The sequence below is a fragment of the Rana temporaria genome, chromosome 8 (genome assembly GCF_905171775.1).
Source record: "Rana temporaria chromosome 8, aRanTem1.1, whole genome shotgun sequence".
Taxonomy (NCBI): Eukaryota; Metazoa; Chordata; class Amphibia; order Anura; family Ranidae; genus Rana; species Rana temporaria.
Genome location: NC_053496.1, coordinates 36,219,269 through 36,240,913, shown reverse-complemented (window position 1 = coordinate 36,240,913; position 21,645 = coordinate 36,219,269). Strand labels below are relative to the sequence as shown.

At 42.1% G+C, this 21,645-nt stretch overlaps 1 protein-coding gene across 1 annotated transcript in view; it reads right to left on the bottom strand.

The window, feature by feature from the left end:
- LOC120946832 (nebulin related anchoring protein) overlaps positions 1-21,645 on the bottom strand; it is a 170,777-nt gene that overhangs the window by 51,520 nt on the left and 97,612 nt on the right. The window contains exons 21-26 of the mRNA XM_040361581.1: positions 21,406-21,504; positions 20,962-21,066; positions 20,622-20,729; positions 15,529-15,840; positions 14,451-14,555; positions 12,083-12,181 (exon numbers count right to left, since the gene is read on the bottom strand). Of these exons, the coding sequence (XP_040217515.1) occupies positions 12,083-12,181; positions 14,451-14,555; positions 15,529-15,840; positions 20,622-20,729; positions 20,962-21,066; positions 21,406-21,504 (828 nt within the window). The remainder of the gene's footprint in view (positions 1-12,082; positions 12,182-14,450; positions 14,556-15,528; positions 15,841-20,621; positions 20,730-20,961; positions 21,067-21,405; positions 21,505-21,645) is intronic.

Here is a 21,645-nt window from a genome sequence, read left to right as displayed (position 1 = left end):
AAATAATTGTGATTAAGGCAAAAGGAGGTAGCCTCTAGAATGAAGGCCATCTGTTTTGAATTAAGCAGGGGATCAGAGAATAAGAATTCCTGTATCGCACGAAGGCCAATATTATGGGGAATGGAAGTGTATAAGGAATTGACATCCAAAGACAACCAGGAGTAGTTCTCCTGCCAAGCATACGGGGACAAGAGTTCCATGAGATGTATAGAATCACGTATGTACGATGGGAGTTTCTGTGCTAGGGGCTGCAGGAAAGAATCTATGTATAATGAAAAGCCACTGGTTACACTGTTCATAGAGGCAACGATAGGCCTACCGGGTGGATATAATGAATCTTTATGAACCTTTGGTAGGTGGTAAAAATATGGGGTGCTATAGAAGTCTTTTCGTAGAAAAGCTGCTTCTTTCTTGTCAATGACTAGGTCAACTGTGGCTTGTGAGATAAGAGTGTCGGCTTCTTCACGGAAAAGGGGGAGAGGATCAATTGTTAGTTTTTTATAAGTGTTAGTGTCGGCTAGTAATCTCAAGGCTTCAAGCACATAGGTCTGTCTGTCCTGGATTACGATGCCTCCACCCTTATCAGCTGGTTTGATTATGAGGTCAGGATTGTTGAGGAAACGTTTGAGGGACGCTCTCTCTCCTGATTTAAGGTTAAAATTGTGGTGTTTATTTAAGAGGGCTGACTGTTGGCATAGCTGTTGGAATTCAGCGAACACTACTCTATAGAATGATTCTAGATACGGTCCCTTCGATTTTATAGGGAAAAATAGTGATTTGGGTTTGAAGGATGTATGTATAATGGGTGGTGAGGTAACCAGGTGTTGAGTGAGTAAATGAAAGTCAAGCTCAGAGTTAAACTCGCCATCGTCTACGAGCAATGGGCTCATGTGGGACGTTTCATGAAGAGAGAGATTTATAGTAGTCTCATTGGAAATGGAGATAGGTGAAGACTCTTTCGATAACAAGGTGTCCTTAAGGGATTGTATATGGTAAAATCTCTTGAGGGTAAGATTCCTAATAAATTTATTAAGATCTTTAAATAATTGAAATGGATTGGGTTGGATAGTGGGGGAGAAAGTTAGTCCCCTACTCAATAGTGCGGAATCTTCAGGAGACAATATGTGAGAGGACAAATTAAATAACTTTATAGTTTTTGCTGTTTGGCACTCAGGGTGATGTTTTCTACGTCCTCCCCTGCATCCTCGTCTATGTGTTTTCTTTTTAGCCGGTGTTTGGAGTGGGGACCCTTTTCTAAAAAAGGCGAAAATGACAACGAGGTGGAGTATGATGGTATTTCCTCTCTATTAAAATCGCCTAAGATTAAGTCAAATGGGGTGGATGGGGGAACATCTGGAGTAACAAAATTAGTACCTATATTGGTGATATTAGAAGAGGAACTAGGTGCAATGCCAGGATTAGTGGTGCATGGTACAACGGTATCAGTGGAGGAGATATTGGATGTTAAAATTACAGAGGACACTGTTTCACCAAGTATAGGAATAGAAGTGGAGGTAGACGGAGATGCTATAGGTTGGATTGATGGCCTATTTCTCTGTCTATGTATAGGTTGGGCCCTTTGGGGTAACGGGCGGGCTCTACAAGGTGTAGTGGAAGTACTGTGCACAGGTATATCTGTGTGTTTTAAAGCTACACGTGGAATTATTTTAGAATACGGTAAGATGGACATAAGAGCTGGTATAGGGGAATTGTTCTTCCATGAGAAGATCTTATTTTGACGATAATCGTCTAAATCCCTATGAAATTTACCCAATTTAGTTTTAATGAGAAAATTCTCGTGAGTTTTGGTGTTCTTTTTCAGGGTCTCTAGCCAAGTTGGTGGAAGTTTTTGTTGGAGTGATGTAATTTCTAACGAAACCATCTGTGTGTGATGTACTAACTCATCATATTTAATGTGTCTTTGACTGATGAGTACTCCTATTAATTTATTAGTGCAGAACTCAGCTATTCCTTCCCACTCTGCATTGTGGGAGACATCTAAGAAGGAACAGGTCTTGAGAATTCTCAAGCCTCTGGGAGAGATTTTATATTCTAGATATTTTTTGAGAAAAAACTCATCCCACCATTGTGTGTTAGTGGAATTGATGAGTCTTTCTAATTTTTTGAATTTGCCACAGAGGGAGTATCTATCGGGGCGAGAAAGTTTAGAGGAATCACAAAAAAGGTCAGAGGGCAGACTAGTATATAGGGTATCTAAAACATCATATTTATGGTATTCTATTTCATTGATTAGTTCCATCTGGTCAGAATATAATGTATATATTAAGGACTGGGGTTTGGGATAATAAGTCTAAAATTATGAATAGCTAGAAGGTTTTTTGGTCAGCAAAGGCACAAAGATGCTGTTAAAATAATGAGCAATGTCCTAAAATACCAAAGGGTGAAAGGTTCTATCTATATATAAAAAATAGTAGTCATTGACTGGGCATGACGAATGGAAGATAATTACTGGGGAATAATTACTAATAAGATGACAGTCGGACAATCAAACCTAGCTGCTATACAAGACTTCAAGGAAAAACAGAAACAAATGGATGGAGTACAGCGCAACAGCTGATGATTCCATTGCCCAGCAGCGGCATAACAACTAGGACTTAGCCGTTTCTCCCCCCGGCTCTCTCCGGCTGCCCACATCTCACGCTTTGCGGACTGTCTGACATAGATGCACGCCAGCTTCCACGACTGCACCATACTACTTTGATGTAAGTGCTGGATATATTTTTATGTTTTAAATTAAAAGCAGTATACTCAGAGGCGCTTCTTTCTTTTGTTTTTCTCTTGTATACACCGAGCTGGCTTCGCTCCCGGATAGCAGCCCTGAACTACTGCCTTTAACCACATCAGTTCCTTACTTTCATTTTCATCCACCACAGCCTTTTTAGGCGTTTTTGCTGGGACTGAACCTATCAAGGATTTCTGATATGAACTACCATACTACATATCCCCAATGTGTTTTTATTTTAAACTAATCGATTCTTTCAACCAATTTTATTTTTATTATTATTTTTATTAATTTTTAACCCTTTAGTTGATTGTTGTGTGCAAACACCCTGAGCGCTGTACTCCATCCATTTGTTTCTGTTTTTCCTTGAAGTCTTGTATAGCAGCTAGGTTTGATTGTCCGACTGTCATCTTATTAGTAATTATTCCCTAGTAATTATCTTCCATTCGTCATGCCCAGTCAATGACTACTATTTTTTATATATAGATAGAACCTTTCACCCTTTGGTATTTTAGGACATTGCTCATTATTTTAACAGCATCTTTGTGCCTTTGCTGACCAAAAAACCTTCTAGCTATTCATAATTTTAGACTTATTATCCCAAACCCCAGTCCTTAATATATACATTATATTCTGACCAGATGGAACTAATCAATGAAATAGAATACCATAAATATGATGTTTTAGATACCCTATATACTAGTCTGCCCTCTGACCTTTTTTGTGATTCCTCTAAACTTTCTCGCCCCGATAGATACTCCCTCTGTGGCAAATTCAAAAAATTAGAAAGACTCATCAATTCCACTAACACACAATGGTGGGATGAGTTTTTTCTCAAAAAATATCTAGAATATAAAATCTCTCCCAGAGGCTTGAGAATTCTCAAGACCTGTTCCTTCTTAGATGTCTCCCACAATGCAGAGTGGGAAGGAATAGCTGAGTTCTGCACTAATAAATTAATAGGAGTACTCATCAGTCAAAGACACATTAAATATGATGAGTTAGTACATCACACACAGATGGTTTCGTTAGAAATTACATCACTCCAACAAAAACTTCCACCAACTTGGCTAGAGACCCTGAAAAAGAACACCAAAACTCACGAGAATTTTCTCATTAAAACTAAATTGGGTAAATTTCATAGGGATTTAGACGATTATCGTCAAAATAAGATCTTCTCATGGAAGAACAATTCCCCTATACCAGCTCTTATGTCCATCTTACCGTATTCTAAAATAATTCCACGTGTAGCTTTAAAACACACAGATATACCTGTGCACAGTACTTCCACTACACCTTGTAGAGCCCGCCCGTTACCCCAAAGGGCCCAACCTATACATAGACAGAGAAATAGGCCATCAATCCAACCTATAGCATCTCCGTCTACCTCCACTTCTATTCCTATACTTGGTGAAACAGTGTCCTCTGTAATTTTAACATCCAATATCTCCTCCACTGATACCGTTGTACCATGCACCACTAATCCTGGCATTGCACCTAGTTCCTCTTCTAATATCACCAATATAGGTACTAATTTTGTTACTCCAGATGTTCCCCCATCCACCCCATTTGACTTAATCTTAGGCGATTTTAATAGAGAGGAAATACCATCATACTCCACCTCGTTGTCATTTTCGCCTTTTTTAGAAAAGGGTCCCCACTCCAAACACCGGCTAAAAAGAAAACACATAGACGAGGATGCAGGGGAGGACGTAGAAAACATCACCCTGAGTGCCAAACAGCAAAAACTATAAAGTTATTTAATTTGTCCTCTCACATATTGTCTCCTGAAGATTCCGCACTATTGAGTAGGGGACTAACTTTCTCCCCCACTATCCAACCCAATCCATTTCAATTATTTAAAGATCTTAATAAATTTATTAGGAATCTTACCCTCAAGAGATTTTACCATATACAATCCCTTAAGGACACCTTGTTATCGAAAGAGTCTTCACCTATCTCCATTTCCAATGAGACTACTATAAATCTCTCTCTTCATGAAACGTCCCACATGAGCCCATTGCTCGTAGACGATGGCGAGTTTAACTCTGAGCTTGACTTTCATTTACTCACTCAACACCTGGTTACCTCACCACCCATTATACATACATCCTTCAAACCCAAATCACTATTTTTCCCTATAAAATCGAAGGGACCGTATCTAGAATCATTCTATAGAGTAGTGTTCGCTGAATTCCAACAGCTATGCCAACAGTCAGCCCTCTTAAATAAACACCACAATTTTAACCTTAAATCAGGAGAGAGAGCGTCCCTCAAACGTTTCCTCAACAATCCTGACCTCATAATCAAACCAGCTGATAAGGGTGGAGGCATCGTAATCCAGGACAGACAGACCTATGTGCTTGAAGCCTTGAGATTACTAGCCGACACTAACACTTATAAAAAACTAACAATTGATCCTCTCCCCCTTTTCCGTGAAGAAGCCGACACTCTTATCTCACAAGCCACAGTTGACCTAGTCATTGACAAGAAAGAAGCAGCTTTTCTACGAAAAGACTTCTATAGCACCCCATATTTTTACCACCTACCAAAGGTTCATAAAGATTCATTATATCCACCCGGTAGGCCTATCGTTGCCTCTATGAACAGTGTAACCAGTGGCTTTTCATTATACATAGATTCTTTCCTGCAGCCCCTAGCACAGAAACTCCCATCGTACATACGTGATTCTATACATCTCATGGAACTCTTGTCCCCGTATGCTTGGCAGGAGAACTACTCCTGGTTGTCTTTGGATGTCAATTCCTTATACACTTCCATTCCCCATAATATTGGCCTTCGTGCGATACAGGAATTCTTATTCTCTGATCCCCTGCTTAATTCAAAACAGATGGCCTTCATTCTAGAGGCTACCTCCTTTTGCCTTAATCACAATTATTTCCATTTTGAAGGCGACTTCTACCTACAGACCCATGGGACAGCTATGGGGGCAAATTTTGCCCCTTCCTATGCCAACCTGACCATGGGTCTTTGGGAGAACCTAGCCATATGGAAAGACAACCCTTTTTCAAGACACATCATTTTTTACGGCCGATACATCGACGACATTGTGATCATCTGGGACGGTCCCCCCAATTTGGTGAATAGTTTTGTCGATCACTGTAATGTCAATCAGTTAGGACTCTCTTTCTCTTTCGTGTGGAATCAGGAATCTCTGGCCTTTCTCGACCTAGAATTATGTCACGAACACAACAATATATTCGTCCGCAACTACACTAAACCTACTGCAGGAAATTCTTACCTGCATTATGATAGTTGTCATCATCCATTATGGGTTAAAAACATACCCAAAGGCCAATTCTGCCGATTACGCCAAAACTGTACCAAAGATAGCGACTATATCCTCCAAAGTGCTCATTTAAAACAAAAATTCCTTGAAAAAGGATATCCCGAATCATTAATAGATCACGCTTACAACATCTTTCTCCCCGGAAAAAAACCCAAAACTGTTAAATCACCAGAAAAACCTGCTGTGCGTTTTATCACCGGTTTCCATGGACAATACAAAAAAATGGAACAAATCCTTTCAAAACATTGGAACATACTTAAATAGGACCCCCACTTAGCTACTACCTTGTGTGATAAACCTAAAGTAACTTACAGAAGAGCTCCTACACTCAAAAATAAGATAGCACCCAGTAGGTTAAAAAGTCTTAAACCGTTAGATTCCACCTGTCTGATCCCACTTAAAGGGATGTACAGGTGCAACAAACCCAGGTGCAAAACCTGTCCATTTGTCACTCATGGCCAAAAAGATTTCTTCCATAGAGGTAAATCATACTCGCTGGACAATTTTCACAATTGTTCCAGCGACTATGTGGTGTACTGTATTACATGCCCCTGTAAACTACTTTATGTTGGTCGCACCATCAACCCTTTGAGACAGCGGTTTGGTGCACACCGACGCTTCGTTGAGGCTGGATGTGACGAACATAGTGTGCCTCGCCATTTCCTGGAGCATCACGACCGGTCTACGGAGGGCCTACGGGTATGGGTCATTGAATCCATACCTAGGGGCCTCTCTGAGGCTGAGCGTTTTTCCAGACTGTGCGAACGCGAGACTTTCTGGATATTTACTCTTGATTGTCTCTCTCCTCTCGGCCTCAACGAAGAACTAGATGTTAACGCCATTCTTTAAATATCCAAATATATATATTCTTTACATTTTAAACTTCACTGTGTTATTACATCTCAACATGTATATGTGGATGCATGCATATGTGTGTTTATGTATGCAGCCCCACCTACATGCCTATTTTTCTTTTCTCTTTCCCCCCCCCCCCCTCCCACCCCCCATATCCCCTTATACTTTATCACGTATCAGCTTCCATTTACACTTAAGCCTGATATGCTCAATGATTGTTCCTACTTGTCTTTATATTGTATTTTATTACTTATTATTTTTTGATATGATTAATTCTTATTTATATTTACATTTAATCTCATGTCATTTTTATATTTATATTTGTCTCATCACAGCTTTGCGGGTCTTATTGCCACTACCCGAAGCAACGCCCCTTATAAGCATTCCTATTATAATATAACTTTAAACTGAGGCACTAGCTCTATATATATTTTTACTCTGGCGGCCCTCTAGTGTCCAATGTTTTTAATACGTGGCTTTTATCTTTTAACCTGTTTAATCATGCTTCCCGCACTATATAGCTGCTTTCACTATGCACATATAGATAATCATTTAATCTTCACCTTATTTAGATTATACTTTTCCAGTTTAAGTATATATATATATAATCTTTGTCCCGCTGTCAGTTTCAACCAAGCAATTCCATTTATTTCTATTTGCTCGTTATCCTTGTATGCCCATTGGTCGGCACGAACCACATGACTGTTTAAAATATGAGCTCTGTCTTCCATTCATTACACTTGAAAAAGGAGCGCGCTGGTCTTCTCCGTGCGCAGGCTCTGAAACGCGTTGTGGTCCCCCTCAGCCTCCGTCCGACCTGACGTCACGCAACAGCTGATGATTCCATTGCCCAGCAGCGGCATAACAACTAGGACTTAGCCGTTTCTCCCCCCGGCTCTCTCCGGCTGCCCACATCTCACGCTTTGCGGACTGTCTGACATAGATGCACGCCAGCTTCCACGACTGCACCATACTACTTTGATGTAAGTGCTGGATATATTTTTATGTTTTAAATTAAAAGCAGTATACTCAGAGGCGCTTCTTTCTTTTGTTTTTCTCTTGTATACACCGAGCTGGCTTCGCTCCCGGATAGCAGCCCTGAACTACTGCCTTTAACCACATCAGTTCCTTACTTTCATTTTCATCCACCACAGCCTTTTTAGGCGTTTTTGCTGGGACTGAACCTATCAAGGATTTCTGATATGAACTACCATACTACATATCCCCAATGTGTTTTTATTTTAAACTAATCGATTCTTTCAACCAATTTTATTTTTATTATTATTTTTATTAATTTTTAACCCTTTAGTTGATTGTTGTGTGCAAACACCCTGAGCGCTGTACTCCATCCATTTACTTGATCCATTTCAATCAGGTTTCCGTCCCGGACACGGGACGGAAACGGCCTTACTTAAAATATGGGACGATGCCCTCGAGGCCGCAGATGAAGGAGAATCCTGTCTCCTGGTTCTGCTGGACCTAAGCGCAGCCTTCGACACAGTAGACCACAAATTGTTACTGAGGCGACTAGCAGAGGTAGCCAGAGTCGCAGAAGGTGAGCTACCATGGTTTTCCTCTTTTCTTGGAAACCGATCACAAACAGTGAAACTGGGATCTTTCACGTCGGAAAAACGCACAGTGCCATGCGGGGTCCCCCAAGGATCCCCCCTATCACCGGTGCTGTTCAACATCTATCTTCGTCCTCTTTTTGATATTATCAGTAGCCAAGAACTACTTTATCACTCTTATGCAGACGATACGCAACTGTATTTTCGTATCTGCAACAAAAAGGATCATCATCTCAGTTTAGAGAAATGTCTCTCTTCAATAGAAAACTGGATGACTAAGAGTTATCTTAAACTCAACAGCTCTAAAACAGAACTTTTTATGTTTCACGCCAGTCGAAAGAGTCAACTGGCAACAAACTGGACACCACTGCCCATTCTGGGACAAATCATCTCCCCTAGCTCCAAAGTCAAAAGTCTAGGAGTCATTTTTGACACCTTCATGACAATGGACGCACAAATAGGGGCTGTAGTCAGCGGATCGCACCATCTCTTGCGCCTACTACGCAGACTTATTCCATTTATCCGCAAAGAAGACGTAGCAGTCGTGGTGGGAACAATTGTGAATTCCAGACTGGACTATGCAAATGCCCTTTACCTCGGGCTCCCTAAGTACCAAATCGCTCGTCTACAAGTCGTACAGAATACGGCCGCCAGACTTGTGACTGGGAAAAAATCATGGGAATCAATCTCACCTTCGCTGAGAACCCTTCACTGGTTGCCAGTGAAAGACAGAATTGCATTCAAAGCACTCTGCCTGACACATAAGTGCATCCATGGGAAGGCTCCGCAATATCTTTGCGACAAGATCAAACCTCACAATTCCAACCGCATTCTGCGATCCACCGACCAAAATCTGGTCAAGGTTCCAAAAACCAAATACAAGTCCAAAGGAGAAAGAAGGTTTGCTTTTCAAGGTCCTAGGCTATGGAACGCTTTACCAACCAGCATTCGGTTGGAGGAAAACCACCTGTCTTTCAGAAAGCAGATCAAAACTCTGCTCTTCTGATGTCTTGAGACACGAACAACTAGCGCCCAGAGGCGATTCAGTTCGCATGTGCCGCGCTATATAAGTTTTTCATTCATTCATTCATTCATTCATATGCATTAATGCAATGCACCAAGCCAACAAGGTCTGAATGGGCCCAAATATTTAACTACGCACTATTCATCCATCCTAAACATAGAAAAGTGACGCCAGAAAAAGACTAATGCCCCGTGCACACGAGCGGTTTCCTCTTCGGAAAAAAAAAACAATGGTTTTCCCGACGGAATTCCTCCCAAGCCTGCCTTTTGACTGCCAAGAACGCGGTGACGTAAAAGACTACGACGAGCCGACAAAATTAAGTTCTATGCTTCTGAGCATGAATCAAATTGTTTCCGAGCATGCATGTTTTTTTTCCCGTCGGAAAAGCATACAGACGAACGGTTTTCCCGCTAGGATTTTTTTTCCTGATGGGAAAAAAGAGATCCTGCTCTCTTTTTTTCACCGGCAGTTTTCCTGTAGGGAAAAAGTCAGATGGAGCATACACACGTTTGGGATTCCCAACGAAAAGCTCACATTGCAGTTTTTCCGACGGGGAAATCAATCATGTGTACGGGGCATTAGTGGTCCATCAAGTCTGCCCATTTTTCTTCTTTTTTTTATGTGCTTTGTTTTTTTTTTCTTTGTACACTTTATTGTCTCACTATCGATCTATGTTTGTCCCAAACATGTTTGAAGCCATTTACTGTTGACTACTCTACTACTCGACTGTCTCGCTACCTCTGCTGGAAGTTTATTCCAATCATTAACCACCCTTTCGGTAAAATCATACTTTCTAAAATTAGTTTTGAACTTTCCTCCAGTTAGTTTGAGGTCATGTCCCCACGTTCTTGATTTTTTTGGTTTTACATTAAAAAAAACTGCCCTCCTGAACTTTATTCACCCCCCTGATATATTTAAAGCTTTCAATCATGTCTCCCTTTTCCCTTCTTTCCTCCAGACTGTACCTTTTAAGTTACTTGTTCTATTTTATTAATATCTTTCTGTAAGTAAGTTCTCCAGAACTGGACACTATATTCTAAATGAGGTCTGGTCTATATTAGGGCAGGGTCTCCAAACTTTCTAAACAAAGGGCCAGTTTACTGTCCTTCAGACTTTAGGGGGTCCAGAATGTGGCCATTGCAATTTGACATTTTCCTAGAATCAGTGGGAGTAAAGAGTGCATCTTTGTGTAAGAAATAGTGTCCCATCGTTGGTGTCAGTGGGAGGAATAGTGCCTCATCATTGGTGTCAGTGGGAGGAATAGTACCCCATCATTGGTGTCAGTAGGAGGAACAGGGCCCCATCATTGGTGTCAGTAGGAGGAATAGTGCCCCATTGTTGGTGTCAGTGGGAAGAAAAGTGCCCATCATTGGTGTCAGTGGTAGAAATATTGTCCCATCGTTGGTGTCAGTGGGAGGAACAGTGTTCCAGTGTTGGTGTCAGTGGGAGGAATAGTGCCCCAGCGTTGGTGTCAGTGGGACAAATAGTGCCCCATCAATGGTGTCAGTGGGAGGAATAGTGCCCCATTGTTGGTGTCATATGAAGGAACAGTTCACCAGCGTTGGTGTCAGTGGGAGGAATAGTGTCCCAGTGTTGGTGTCAGTGGGAGGAATATTCCCCCAGCGTTGGTGTCAGTGGGAGGAATAGTGTCCCAGTGTTGGTGTCAGTGGGAGGAATAGTGTCCCAGTGTTGGTGTCAGTGGGAGGAATATTCCCCCAGCGTTGGTGTCAGTGGGAGGAATAGTGCCCCAGCATGGTATCAGTGGGAGGAATAGTGCCCCAGCGTTGGTATCAGTGGGAGGAATAGTGTCCCAGTGTTGGTGTCAGTGGGAGGAATAGTGTCCCAGCGTTGGTGTCAGTGGGAGGAATTGTGTTTTGGATCAGTGGGAGGAAAAGTGCCCCAAGGGCTGGATAAAGGTGAGCAAAGGGCCGCGTCCAGCCCTCTGGCCGCAGTTTGGAGACCACTAGTATAGGGGAATCAGGACCTCTTTCTTCCTGCTGGTGACTCCTCTAGTGATGCATCCTAGAATTATATTCCCCTTTCCTACAGCCCGGTCACACTGTTTGCTCATTTTGCAATCATCTGAAATAAGTACCCCCTCTGTAGTGCTGGCTAACTCTGCATCCCCAATGTTGTACTCTCTCAGATGATTATTTTTCCCTGGATGCATTATTTTACATTTAGAAACATTGAACTGCAGTCTCCCCTGTTTGACCAATTTTTTTTTAGCAGTGCCAAATCATGTTCCATGTTACAGACACCTACAGGGATATCAACCCTACACACCTTTGTGTCATCAGAATAAAAGACATACCTTGCCCAACAAGCCTTTAGTTATATCACTTACATAGAGATTAAATAGAACAGGACCCAGAATCTGTTCTTGTCTCTTCATTAGTACCATTATTTTAGGGCCCATTCAGACCTCATGCTTCAGTGATCCCTAAACGTGATATGGAGCCCCCTGTGGTCTCTGTTCCCTGGACAGCCTTTTCCCAGTTGGGTTTGGGAGCCATGGAATGTATACAGGTAACATTCAGAAAAGACACATGAAGATCTAAATGGCCAATTTCCAGACTTACATCCACTGCCTGATCGTAGCTGATCCGGGCCTGAATCATCTCTGGCGTGTCCTGGATGCTGGTGAACTTCAGAGCCGATGGCAGCTGCCTGTACGACTTCTGTGCAATGCAAGATAATAAGAAACTTAAAATACAGTTGTCACTGGGGCTCATTCACAGAAGGTAATTATTCAAAGTAGTAGTAGTAGTAGTAGTAGTAGTAGTAGTAGTAGTAGTAGTAGTAGTAGTAGTAGTAGTAGTAGTAGTTTATTTGTTGTTGTCCTATTGCTGTGAACACATGCAGAGGTGGTAAATGTATACACTGCATTAGATACAATGCAAATATGCTTGTCTAATATCACTTTTACACACAAAAAAAGACTGTTCAAATATTTTGCTTGATAGGAAAAAATGAGTTTATGTGTTCTGGTTGGAGATTGAATTCTGGCCACTATGGTACTTGTTGTTTCAGTTGCGACTGATATTGAAATAAGTAGGGCTGCTGATAGCAGAGAAGAGTCGGCCCACTCTGTATAGGGTCCAGGCCGCATCAGTTCAGAAGGGGGCCCATGGTAAGAGAAAATCTTCAAATACCTTTTGTGCACACGCACAATAATTCCAGGGATCATGGCTCCCAGCTATTAAATAAAAGCTCCCCAACAGTTCAGCAGCAGAGACCAAGGACAAAGAGGGGTCTATTTATTCATTTTCGGGAGCAGGTGGAATAATCTTTCATGGCTCTTGCAACTGAATTAAAACTCTGATCTCTTCTTCTATATCAATTCTTTGGGACAGGCCGGAGCTTTAATGTAATTGTCAAGAGCTGTTGCATGGAAGATTACCCCGCCTGATACTGAAAAGAACTAAATAGCTCCCTCCCTAGCCCCGGGCCCAGTGTTGCCAACCGTCCGTATTTTTACGGACAGTTCGTAAAAACTGGCACTTTTTTTCCTCGTTCATAAATATCCGTGGTTGCGGGAATGTGCCAGTAAAAATAGCAGAGATCGGTTCGACTTGGAACTGCGCATGGAGATTGGAGGCAGGGGGTGATTGGAGGCAGGGGGTGAGGGTGGCTGTGGTGGCACCACAGAGGGGGATGGAGGCAGGGGCAATGGAGGCAGGGGGAGATTGGAGGCAGGAGGTGATGGTGGCACCACAGAGGGTGGGGGATGGAGACAGGTGTTGTTGGTGGCACCGCAGAGGGGGATGGAGGCAGGGGACCATGGAGGCAGGGTATGATTGGAGGCAAGGGGCCTGGGGGAGATTGGAGGCAGAGGGAGATTGGAGGCAGAGGAAGATTGTGGCACCGCAGAGGGGGGTGAAGGCAGGGGGTGTTGGTGGCAGAGGGGGATGGAGGCAGGGGGTGATGTGACTAAATAATTTGCCCTTATTATATGGAAAATAACAAAAATATGTTTTTTTACCTTAATATCTACCTTAAATCACATTGCTATTTGCCTAGCGTACTTGTTTGTAGCCTAAATACTGAAATTTGCACCTAAAAATTTAATTTAGTAACTTTTGTGAAATGTCAGTAAATTTCAATCTGGTAGGTTGGCAAAACTGCCCGGGCCTTGCAGCTGAAGTGATGGGGCCTGGGTAATGGCATACTTAGGGACGGAGTGTACAATTTGCATTGGGTACTTTGCTCAACATGTTTACTTTTTGTTTTGCTGTCAAACAGACAACAGGCAGAAGCGGTGCTATTTTGCAGCACTGCTTCTGCCTGTCTGAGTACAGCAGTTCAGAGCTAAAGGAGGACTCCTCCTCTGCACTGGCCACGTGGCACAGTATGGAGGACTTCCCTTACTCTGATTGGTAACAGGTCTGTACTATGGAGGTTTTGCATTGGGAGGTTTTGCACTGGGGAACTCTGTACTGGGGCATATGTACTGGAGTGGGTCTGTACTGGTGGGTTAGGCTGGGAGAGGGGTCTATAATTGGGGGTGTCTGTATTGGGACCCACAATTTCTAATGGTGGCCCTGGAAACCAGCATTAATAGTAATACGTTAGGGATGGTAGCGTTAGTAGTGATATGAGGTAGAAATGGTGGCAGTAGTGGCAGTGTTGAGGTGATAGTAGTGGTGGCAGTAGGTATGTTGGACATGATGGTATTATGCAGTAGCGATAGAAGGGTTGGCCATGACTGAGGTGGAGGTGATGGCAGAATTGGCGTCAGTTCTAGTGTCAACAGCAATTGGGGTGTTGCGGTATGTGGCAGGTAGGATATGTGGCATGATAAAGAAAACGTTTTATCTTTAAAAGTAGGTGGTGTGGTTAGTATTTGTGGCTGAACCAATACTGGTCATAAGACCATAAGGTAGTAATGAGGGGAGATATTTAAAGATTGCAGCAATCATAGCGGTAGAGATATTTTCTGTTTCTCACCTCACTGATGAGCTCAGATGCTTTCTTTGCCTGTAACACATCAAGCGATCCCTCGGTAATCCAGCCAACTCCCCTCATCCATTTCAGGTCCGATTTATACTGGTTCTGCAGGGAAAATAGAAGGGACGATAAGAATATTTCAGAATCCTTTTCATGTTTTTTCCCAATGCCCCTCCCAACTCTCCAACCCATAAACCGCTGGGGGATCCCAGAAGAGGAGGATTGGGCCCACTCTGTGCAAAACCCTTGCACAGAGGAGGTAAGTATGACATGTTTGCTATAAAAAAATAAAAAAAGGAACCTTTACAACCCCTTTAAGATCTAAACACTAAAAGGCTAGGTGATAAAGCAATGATGGCATGCAGAGAAAAACTTAAAGGGGTTGTATGGGTTCAGTTTTTTTTTAAACAAACATTTCATACTTACCTACACTGTGCAATTCGTTTTGCACAGAGTGGCCCCGATCGTCCTCTTCTGGGGTCCCACGGCGGCTTTCGCGGCTCCTCCCCGAGCTAATCCCCTCTGGGAAGCGATCTCCCGAGGGGGTTACCTTGCGGGCGCGCTTCTGTGTGATACACTCGGCGGCCATAGCCGCCAAGTGTATGACTTGGCCCCGCCCCCTGGCGCACCTTATCATTTATTTGATTGACAGCAGCGGGAGCCAATAGCTGCGCTGCTATCAATCTAACCAATGAAGAGCCTTTAAGCCTTTTGGAAAAACGACGTGGGAACAAGCCCACGGAAGTTCGGGGCTCAGGTAAGTAAAACGAGGGGGCACTGGGGGGCCGCAGAGTGCAAGGTGTTTTTTCACCTTAATGCATAAGATGCATTAAGGTGAAAAAACACGACGGTTTACGACCACAAAATCTGGCGCAGCTGTGCATGGTAGACAATCCGTTTCTAACTTCAGCTTGTTCAAATAAGCTTTGGCAAAAAGCCTGGAAGCTGATTGGTTTCTTTGCAGAGCTGCACCAGATTTTGCAGTCTCCAGTATTAGTGAATCAACCCAGTACTGTAGATCTGCCAAATCTATAAACATGAATTAAGTGAGGGACGGTTACTTGCTTTCTATACTTACATCACTCTGTAGCCTATATGCCTTCTTTGCCCACTGCACCTTCATGTCGGTTGGCAGGGCACTGTAGTGGTGGAGGAATGTCCTGTAACCCTGACCAGTTGCCAGGGCCTGTGCCATGGTGGCATGTGCCATTTCTAGCATGTCCATGGACATATGGCACCGTTTATCTGTCTCCTCGAAGGCACGCTTGTATTCCAGGTCACTCTGCATTTTTGTCATCTGGAGCGAGTGCGACATTTTAGAGTCTCCATCTGCAGCCTGAACCCCAATCAGCTTCCCCTTGGTCTTCTCATATTCTTCTCTGTACTTTATCTGCAAAGAACAAATGGAATATTATTTGAGTTTTTTTCAGTCAATGATAGAAGCTGATTGGTTGCTATGGGCAATGTCACGGGTTGAGAGAGAACCAGTCTCTGACACTTTTCATTAGTTCCCCATTTAGGTTTTCTGCTTTTCTACAGAGTGATAAGCATCCCCTATTATAGTATATGACAAAAATTACAGTCAGTCAACACTGAGCACTGAACACTGTGGCCCAGATTCACGTCCAGCGGCGTATCTCTGCGGCGGCGTAACGTATCCGATTTACGTTACGCCGCCACAACTTAGACGGGCAAGTGCTGTATTCTCAAAGCACTTGCTCTGTAAGTTGCGGCGGCGTAGCGTAAATCGGCCGACGTAAGCCCGCCTAATTCAAATTTGGATCAGGGAGGCGTGTTTTATGTAAATGCACTGTGACCCGGCGTGATTGATGTTTTTCCCGACCGTGGAATTTCCCAGTGTGCATTGCTCCAAAGTTCGCCGCAAGGACGTCATTGGTTTCGACGTGAATGTAAATGACGTCCAGCCCCATTCACGGACGACTTACGCAAACGACGTAACTTTTTCAAATTTCGACGTGGGAATGACGGCCATACTTATCATTGTTACGCCGCACTTATGCCACCATATAGCAGGGGCAACTATACGCCGGGAAAAGCCTAACGTAAACGGCGTAACTTTACTGCGTCGGCCGGGCGTACGTTTGAAAATTTGCGTATCTAGCTCATTTGCATACCCGACGCGGAATTCAAAGGAAGCGCCACCTAGCGGCCAGCGTAAAAATGCAGTTACGATCCGATGGCGTAAGAGACTTACGCCTGTCGGATCTAACAGCTATCTATGCGTAACTGATTCTAAGAATCAGGCGCATAGATACGACGGCACAACGCAGAGATACGACGGCGTATCTGGAGATACGACGGCGTATCTCGGTTGTGAATCTGGGCCTTAAAATGGAACTAAACTGTATCTGAGCACTACAAACTTAAAACACAAATTTTTATAATATACCTTCCTATATATTTACTAATAATACCAGCATAAAGATTAAAAATAGTTAACACTGATTGAGAGAGCTTAGCTCCGCTAGTATCTGGCTTAGCAAATTGACTTGTTCCCATATTTCCACTAAACAGGTAAAAGGGTATTTTGGACTGCTCAGCAGGTCACCCCCGTATGGTAAAAAGCTATTTATAGAGTCCCTTATATTATACAGGTGAAACTCGAAAAATTTGAATATCGTGCAAAAGTTCATTTATTTCACTAATGCAATTTAAAAGGTGAAACTAATATATGAGGTAGACTCATTACATGCAAAGCAATATAGTTAAAGCCGTGATTTGTCATAATTGTGATGATTATGGCTTACAGCTCATGAAAACCCCAAATCCACAATCTCAGAAAATTTGAATATTACATGCAATCAATAAAACAAGGATTGTACATAGAATAATATCGGACCTCTGAAAAGTAGAAGCATGCATATGTACTCAGTATTTGGTTTTGCAGCAATTATTGCCTCAATGCGGCGTGGCATGGAAGCTATCAGCCTGTGGTCTTTCTGAGGTGTTATGGAAGACCAGGATGCTTCAATAGCGGCCTTCAGCTCTTCTGCATTGTTCGGTCTCTTGTCTCTCATCTTTCTCTTGGCAATGCCTCATAGATTCTCCATGGGGTTCAGGTCAGGCGAGTTTGCTGGCCAATCAAGCACAGTAATCCCATGGTCATTAAACCAGGTTTTGGTGCTTTTGGCAGTGTGGGCAGGTGCCAAGTCCTGCTGGAAAATGAAGTCAGCATCCCCATAGAGCTCGTCTGCGGAAGGAAGCATGAAGTGCTCCAAAATCTCCTGGTAGACGGCTGCGTTGACCCCGGACTTAATGAAGCACAGTGGACCAACGCCAGCAGATGACATGGCTCCCCAAATCAACACAGACTGTGGAAACTTCACACTGGACTTCAAGCATCTTGCCGTGTGTGCCTCTCCATTCTTCCTCCATACTCCGGGTCCTTGGCTTCCAAATGAGATGCAAAATTTGCTCTCATCAGAAAAGAGGACTTTGGACCACTGAGCACCAGACCAGGTCTGTTTTTCTTTATCCCAGGTAAGACGCTTCTGACGTTGTTTGTTGTTCAGGGGAGAGGAATACGACATTTGAAGCCCATGTCCGGGATCCATCTGTGTGTGGTGGCTCTTAATGCAATGACTCCAGCCTCAGTCCACTCCTTGTGAAAGTCCCCAACACTTTTCAATGGCCTTTTCCTGACAATCCTCTCCAGGCTACGGTCATCCCTGCTGCTTGTGCACCTTTTTCTTCCACACTTTTCTCTTTCACATAACTTTCTATTAATGTGATTTGATACAGCACTTTGGGAACATACAACTTCTTCTTCAATTACCTTTTGAGGCTTTCCCTCCTTATGGAGAGCGGCAATGATGGTTTTCTGCACAACTGTCAGGTCAACAGTCTTTCCCATGATTGTGATTCCTACTGAACCAGACTGAGAGACCATTTAAAGGCTCAGGAACCCTTTGTAGGCGTTATGGCTTAATTAGCCGATTAGTGTGGGACACTTTGATCCTAGAATATTGCACCTTTCACAATATTCTAATCTTCGGAGATTGTGGATTTGGGGTTTTCATGAGCTGTAAGCCATAATCATCACAATTATGACAAATCACGGCTTGAACTAACTTGCTTTGCATGTAATTAATCTATCTCATATATTAGTTTCACCTTTTAAGTTGCATTAGTGAAATAAATGAACTTTTGCACGATATTCAAATTTTCCGAGTTTCATCTGTAAATCCCCATTCATTTACTCGCTCTCTGACCGTAAATAAATGCCTTTATCTTTTTTATTTTTTGCTTGTTTGTGTATATTGTTTTTTTTTTAAATAGCAATTTCAGTACAATATACCACATGAAAAAGACAGAACACAATTTACTGATAAATCGCAACATAAGATAACAGTTAAATAAACATAAAAGCAAATACAGAAACTGTGTACTGTTGCAAAAAAAAATTAAATCCCTATTGGATGCCCCCTTTGTTTTCTTTTTTTTTTTTTACTCAAATTGCAAGAAATATATATATATATATATATATATATATATATATATATATATATATATATATATATATATATATATATATTTCTTGCAATTTGAGTAAAAATAAAAAGGGGGAATCCAATAGGGATTACATTTTTTTTTTTAAAAGTAAAAGACAGAAAAAAAAGTTTATAAATTATGTTTAATTTTATGTTTTTATTTATATTTATATATATATATATATATATATATATATATATATATATATATATATATATATATATATATATATATATATATATATTAAATAATATATTAAATAAAAAAAAAATGACACTTGCATTTGTATTGCTTTTTTCGAATTTTTGGGTGAAATTTACTGTTATGAGTTAAGAAACACAAAATAACAGTAAAATGCACATTGCTATTTTCATACCTAATTGTTTTCTTTCTGCCCTAGCAGCGAGCTTGCTTTAATCATTGCAGATAAATGCAGGTCCCCCCCCACATGGTACGAACAAGCCTTTAAACACGCCAAGCAAAAAAAAATAAAAAAATTCCCCATTGGTTTTGGATAAAATTCAGGTTCAAACTGAATTATCTTTGTATACAAGTTTTCATATATATATATATATATATATATATATATATATATATATATATATATATATATATATATATATATACATATATAGCTGTGAAAAAGTATTTGCCCCTTTTCTGATTTTTTTTTTGCTGAAATGACTGTTTACAGGGTATAGAGACATAGGCCTAGATTCACGTAGGGTGGCTTTACGTTGTGCGGGCGTAGCGAATCTTATTTACGATACGCCGCCGCTACTTAGAGAGGCAAGTGCTGTATTCACAAAGCACTTGCGTCCTAAGTTACGGCGGCGTAGTGTAAATCGGCCGGCGTAAACGCGCGTAATTCAAAGTAGGCAGGTCGTGGGCGTGTTGTATTTAAATTAAGCGTGACCCCATGTAGATGCATGGCGGAATGAACGGCGCATGCGCGCGCATGCTCAGTATCACGTCGTATTTACGTCCAAAGATACGCCGGCTCAATGCCTGTGACGTGAACGTAACCTACGCACAGCCCCATTCACGTACCACTTTAGGAAACGACGTAAAAAGATACGTTTGTTCCGACGTCTATAGCTTGCATGGGCTGCGCCACCTAGAGACCAGCTTTATCTTTACGCCGGCGTATGTCTTACATAAACGGCGTAACTAATTGCGACGGGCATACGTACGTTCGTGAATCGGCGTATCTTGCTCATTTACATATTCGATGCGGAAATCAACGGAAGCGCCACCTATCGGCCAGCGTAAATATGCACCCCAAGATACGACGGCGTAGGAGACTTACGCCGCTCGTATCTTGGCCAAATCAATACGTAACTGATTCTATGAATCAGGCGCATAGATACGACGGTGGCCATTCGGACTTACGACGGCGTATCTGGAGATACGCCGTCGTAAGTCTTTGAGAATCTGGGCCATAATAATTAACTGATTCCTTTTAAAATTATTAAAAATAGATAAAAAAACAATCATATAATGTACCTACAGTTTCAGTTTCGTTTTTGCATGTTTTATGCTATGCATACTAGCTCATCATGCTTTTGCAATTAGGACAAAAGCTTCCGTCTTGTACCACTTTTACCTCGAGATTATAACTACTCCTAGCTCTGGGGAAGCAAATAGCTTTGTACTTACATCACTGGACAGATCTCGCTTGGCTTTGGCTGTGAGGATGGACAATGAATCCAAACGCAACTCAAATCCCCTTTCCTTCTGCTTCTCCCAACTGCTCTTATACCGCTTCTGCTCCGCACCATCCAAGGAGAGAGGAAGAGAATTAGATATAAATAGGGAGAAGCAAGATAAATAGATAGATAGACAGACAGACGGAAATCCTCCCTTAGACAGTTGTCACCAGAACAGGTATCCCAATTGGAAGATTTCCCCTCTATTCCAGTTCTTGTGACAGCTGTGACATTTTGGACATTTTAAACATTGATTCTACACAACACATACATATGTATGGGGGACTTACCTCACTGATATTGGCGGCATTGATTCTGGCCTGCAGGAAGACAGGCTCGTCTTTGTGCATGGTGTAGTGGTGCAGGAGGTCCTCCATACTTGACTTGTAGACAATCTGTAAGACATAAGCCAATGAGTCACTTCAAATCATATACAGCCATCTTCATCGCACCAGGCTTGTCTATCTCCAAGTCTGACCCCAACAGTGAGAGTGGTAGGTGTGTCCAACACTTTGTTTGCCATAATGACCAATGGATTTGAGGGAGCACTGTGGACATCTTTGGCTAATTTTGGCAAATGGGGAAATGTATTGCAGTGATGTACTGACATGCACTTTACCTGTGAAGACCAGTTTACTGCCAATGTCAATGCCTAGTAGACATGGATAACCAACTGTTTTTATACCTTCAGTCTGTATTATCTGTCTGCGTTCACATCATTCCGGTGTACTCACATCGCTTTGCAGCTCCTGGCTCTTTTTGGCATGCTTGATGTCTGGGGTGTCCGCAATGCTGGTAAATTTTAAGGTGTCGGCTTTCTGGCGATATTTTTTCTGAAAGAAAATGAGAACACTTAAAGTTTAATTGTCAAAATCCTTAAAGTGATTGTAAAGCCTAGTGGTTTTTTTTTCTATAAAAACAACGAACATGTTATACTTACCTCCCCTGTTGCAGTGGTTTTGCACATATCAGCA